This window comes from Etheostoma spectabile, chromosome 15, assembly GCF_008692095.1.
Source record: "Etheostoma spectabile isolate EspeVRDwgs_2016 chromosome 15, UIUC_Espe_1.0, whole genome shotgun sequence".
NCBI lineage: Eukaryota > Metazoa > Chordata > Actinopteri > Perciformes > Percidae > Etheostoma > Etheostoma spectabile.
Window position 1 is genome coordinate 2,335,984 of NC_045747.1, and position 5,727 is coordinate 2,341,710.

At 37.2% G+C, this 5,727-nt stretch overlaps 1 protein-coding gene across 1 annotated transcript in view; it reads left to right on the forward strand.

Moving 5' to 3' along the window:
- The window catches only part of pmm1 (phosphomannomutase 1), a 10,008-nt gene extending 7,455 nt beyond the window's left edge, over positions 1-2,553 (forward strand). The window contains exons 7-8 of the mRNA XM_032537595.1: positions 286-401; positions 1,135-2,553. Coding sequence (XP_032393486.1) covers positions 286-401; positions 1,135-1,257 — 239 coding nt within the window. The 3' untranslated portion in view covers positions 1,258-2,553. The remainder of the gene's footprint in view (positions 1-285; positions 402-1,134) is intronic.
- The last annotated feature ends 3,174 nt before the right edge of the window (positions 2,554-5,727 follow it).

Below are 5,727 nucleotides of genomic sequence, written 5' to 3' on the forward strand. Positions count from 1 at the left end.
AGGTGCCAGTTCACCTCCTGGGCACTGCAAAACCCAACCCCCCAGCTGCCCGGGGCGCCTGTCCATCTACAGCCCCCTCACTCTGACATCTCTCCAAATACTGAGCATGTCTGGGTAATTCAGGCCTGTGTTTAATGTGTATAGTAACTACAGAGTGAAAACATTGTAATTTCCCTTGCCGGATTAATAAAGTATGAATGATTATTATTATAAAGTATTCTGATGATGATGATTGATTAAGCCCTTGATGATAACAATATCCTGTTTGTTATTATCTTTGTTTAGGTGGTCTCATCAGCTTTGATGTTTTTCCAGAGGGCTGGGACAAGAGACTGTGCTTAGAACTGCTGGACAGTGAAGGCCTGGACGCCATCTACTTCTTTGGCAACGAGACCTCAGATGTAAGTGTTTACAGGAGGGCTGGATGCAGTGAATTGGATTCAGATAATTGTATTCTTTATACACTGCATGGCCAAATGTTTGTGGAAACCCAAACATTACACACATCTGTAAGTGTTGAATATCTCGTTCCGTACCAATGGCCATTAATCGGCTGCGATAACAGCCTCCACTCTTCTGGGGACGCACACTTTCCTCAAAGATTTAGGAACCTGACTGCTGGCTGCAGGGATTTGCACCCTTTTAGCCCCAAGAGCATTAATTGGGCCAGCCACTCATGTTGGGTGACAAGACCAGGCTCGCAGTCTGCATTCCAGTTCATCCTAGGTAAAGGTCATGGCTCTGTGCTGGACTGTCAAGTTCCACCGCTCCAAACTCAGAAGATGTGGACATCATCGTGTTGACACAGGAAAAAAGCATGTTGCCAAAATGTTGGAGGCACACTTCTGTTTACAGTATCAACAGCATTCAGATTTTAACTAAGGGATCTTGCAATTTCAAGATTGCATTGTTTTCTGATTATTACAAAGCCCACCATAAAACATCCATAAGATTACCTGAATCAGTTCTACGTGGTGTAAAGTGAACCACATGATAGCTTTAATGTGTTCAGTTCAGATAAAACTGTGACCAGAATCAGAGGTTGAAGTGCAAATGTCACGATTGTGAAAATTAGGAGAGCTCCGGCTTAAAAAATTCTACTGTGTTTTATAATTTTGATAATTGTCTTTGTAGGGAGGAAACGACTATGAAATTTTCAACGACCCACGGACCATTGGTTTCACGGTCTACTCTCCGGAGGACACGGCCAGGTTCTGTCGGGAGCTTTTCTTCAACACTCCCCCACACGAGCCCTGATGTCCTGGAAGGCCCCTTCCCCCGATCCCTTTACAGAGGAAGGCCTCTGACGTCCCGCCTGTGGGTCTCTGCTGGTACGATAACAAGCAACTTGAACCCAGGCTATTTATGAGCTGCTGAAAGATACCACTACTGATTTTCTCCTTAATATTAACATCATTGCTCTGAATACAAATGGACAGAAGCAGGGGGATTTGACTAAATGTGTAAAATAAATCCTGCTGGGTTGTTTTTTTTAATTTGTTTTTTAAAGGGACAGAAACTGAGGAAGTGTTACATGTTGATGTATGTTAAAGTTCAAAGTACTGTGCCAAATGTGCTTGACTGCAGTGTCACAGCACTGCGATGTGTAGCATGTAATGTTAACAAAAAAGCTTAGAGAGATTCTGAAACAATAGTGTTGGAAGGTATTACTTCAGATTATTACAGTATAGAATGATGTTTTGCACTAATGTTGGCATAATTTCATACCAACCGTTGTTGGTATATTTTTCTTGAACAGAAAAGGGAGAGAGAGATAAAGAGGTATTAAAACAGCTGATGTTTTGGTGAATCCATTTTCAAAATGACATATGAATGAAGCCTTAAAGAAGATGTGGGTTTTTCATTCTCTACAGTTAAGGATATATGATTCATTCCAGTTTTTGTATTGTCTCTGCAGCTGGATGTGGTTTGTTGTTTACTCATTGTGTGATCCCTAAAATATCAAATGTGTATTTTAAGCTGGTTGAAATGGTGGAAGCTTGCTTGCATTGCTTGTTTAGCATCTCTAGGTTTTTTAAATGCATTAAAGTAAAAGAATTCATCAGTTTTGATTTAAAACTGAGCATTACTGACTCAATGAATTCATCTTAACCACAGAATTAAGCTACTGTGACAAAGTCACTCTTCAAAGCATTGTCAATATGAAAGCTTATGTAAGTTTATGTAAAATATTTTTACAAACTGGATCAAGGCCTGTACGCTGGGTGACTATATGTATTGAAGCTTATTAATTGGTTCCTTGTTGCTAGCTCTCTTTAGATTCTTTCCGTTTTAAACAATTGCTTAAGGGGTTATTTATCATTTTAAAATGTAAACTGACACTTTAATTTTGCCATGACGCCTATTAACCCATGACGGGTTAATGTTCTGTCCTGTTGTGGTACAGAAAGATAACGCCTCTTTGGATCATTTTTGTAAATATGAGGCTTTTGATCAGTTGTATTCATCCGCTGCAGATCTGTGTCTGACTGTAAACACTCCTTCAACCTCAAACACTAAAAGGATCATGTAGACAAGACTTCTATGCACAGCTGAAAATGAGCTTTTAATATGTCACTGATTCTAACGGGTTTAGAGATTTATCTTGTTCTTCTTCAGTCACATATGAGTTCAATTCATTGTAATAAAACCTTTTTGATATCATGTCACTGATCAGCTCTCCAGTGTCCATCTTTATCCTGTTGGGACAAACTGGGTTTTGACCTGGGATTCTCCTTTTACATATTCACTCCCTCACAAAATCTCAAACTCATCCAAAAGGCTGCCGATACTACGAGTAAGCCCTGCCTGCAGTACGCAGATCTAGGAGTGGCTCAACGTGGGTGGAGCTTAACGTTTGACTCCGCACACTTGCCTAATAGCAACCAAAAGTGTGTGTCTGAGTCCATGATATTGCACAGGACTTTCAGCCCGGACACCGGGGATCGTGGCCCGGGTGAGGCGTTTCATTTCCCCGTTTTTGTTTTCCTAAACCCAACCTTCTCGTTGTTGTCCAGCCCCCACGAGACTGCGGATCGTTTCCCGGCATGTGGAGTTTCCTTTCCCCGTTCTTCTTTTCCGAAACCCAACCTTCGTATAGGTGCTTCCCATTACGTGCTTACACAACGAAATAAACAAGATAATTGTTTCAGTGTACACGAATCACATACTATACTATGACTTTTAAATAACTATTTTCAACATACTATTCTTTGACTATTTTATCACTTTGTCGATATACTATACTATGACTTTTTAATAACCTTTTGACATACTATGACTTTTTATCACTTTTTTTAACATACTATACTATGACTTTTTTCAAGAGAGAAAAAATGCAAACTACATGACTATTTGGATATTTGCAAGTTTAATTTGGTGTTGAGATTTGCAAGTTGATTTCATTGTTAGAAATTGTAAATTTAAAATCGTTGCAAATTCTCCAGTTAAAGTCGTTGATGAAATTTTGCAAGTTGAAATCATTGTTGGGAATTCGCAAGTTGACGTCGACGTACGCAAATGAAACCACAAACATCCTTCACTAACACTCCTGTGTGGCATACCTGAGGCGGGGTTTGAACCCGCGTCTCCTGGTCGTCGGTCGGTGTCCTTCCCCTCTGGACCGTCTCCGGTGCTGATAAACACGGGATCCAAAGATAAAGAAGAAACTCACCTTCATCAACTTTGTCTTTTCCTTTTGTTCTACCTTAAAAACCCGTTAATATGAAGATAATCTATTGATTTTTTTACATACTATGTTCTGACTTTTATAGCACTTTTTGTTGACTTACTTTATTATGACCTTTTTCAACATGCCTTTAACTTTTTTGTCACTTTTTTAGACATACGATGTTATTATGTTTTAGGAAAGCAACTTTGTGTCAGGTCACACAGCCTAGGGTGATGATGAGAGTAGGATTTGAAGCCACGAGGTTGAGTCTTCAAATCTAACATGTGAAGAGCTGAGCCCGAAACACTAAAGAAAAGACAAATATGCCAAAAACACAAATTTGCGCCTGGTCATTTAGCTTAGAGTGATGAGAACATGATGGGAGCAGAGGGTTGGTGCTCAATCTTACTTTTTTTTTTTTTTAACATACTATAAAATGACTTTTTTATCACTTTTATATACTATACTAGATTCTTTTCCCATTTTTTTTCGACATACTATGCTATGACTTTTTTTACACATTTTTTTACATACTATACTAAGACTTTTTGAGTTTTTTGAACATGCTATACAATTACTTTTTCATCACTTTTTTTCAACATACCATAAAATGACTTTATTAAAACTTTTTCAAAACACTATACTAAATTTTTTATAACTTTTTTCAACATACTATACTGACTTTTGTATAACTTTTTACAGACTATACAAATATTTTATTATAACTTTTTTATACACTTACAATTACTTTTTTATAACTTTTGACATACTATACCATGACTTTTTATCACTTCTTTCCGACATATACTATACTATGACTTTTTTCAAGAGAGACAAAATGCAAACTACATGACTATTCGGAAATTTGCAAGTTTAATTTGATGTTGGAGATTTGCAAGTTGATTTCATTGTTAGAAATTGTAAATTTAAAGTTCAAATCGTTGAAAATTCGCAAGTTGAAGTCGTTGGAAATTCTCCAGTTGAAAATGTTGTTGGAAATTCGCAACTTGAAATCTTTTTTGGAAATTCTCCAGTTGAGATCGTTGTTGGAAATTCACAAGTTGAAATCGATGTTGGAAATTCACAAGTTGAAATCTTTTTTGGAAATTTGCAAGTTGAAATCGATGCTGGAAATTCGCAAGTTGAAATCGATGCTGGAAATTCACAAGTTGAAATCTTTTTTTGAAATTCGCAATTTGAAATCGTTGTTGTGAATTCATAAGTTGAAGTTGACGTACGCAAATGAAACCACAAACATCCTTCACTAACACTCCTGTGTGGCATACCTGAGGCGGGGTTTGAACCCGCGTCTCCTGGTCGTCGGTCGGTGTCCTTCCCCTCTGGACCGTCTCCGGTGCTGATAATCACAGGATCCAAAGATAAAGAAGAAACTCACCTTCATCAACTTTGTCTTTTCCTTTTGTTCTACCTTAAAAACTCGTTAATATGAAGATAATCTATAGATTTTTTTACATACTATGTTCTGACTTTTATAGCACTTTTTGTTGACGTACTTTGTTATGACCTTTTTCAACATGCCTTTAACTTTTTTGTCACTTTTTTAGACATACGATGTTATTATGTTTTAGGAAAGCAACTTTGTGTCAGGTCACACAGCCTAGGGTGATGATGAGAGTAGGATTTGAAGCCACGAGGTTGAGTCTTCAAATCTAACACGTGAAGAGCTGAGGGCCGAAACACTAAAAGAAAAAGACAAATATGCCAAAAACACAAAATTTGCGCCTGGTCAGTTAGCTTAGAGTGATGAGAACATGATTGGGAGACAGAGGGTTGAGTGCTCAAATCTTACCTTTTTTTTTTTTTTAACATACTATAAAATGACTTTTTATCACTTTTTATATACTATACTAAGATTCTTTTCCCATTTTATTTCAACATACTATGCTATGACTTTTTTTACACATTTTTTTACATACTATACTAAGACTTTTTGAGTTTTTTGAACATGCTATACAATTACTTTTTCATCACTTTTTTTCAACATACCATAAAATGACTTTATTAAAACTTTTTCAAAACACTATACTAAATTGTTT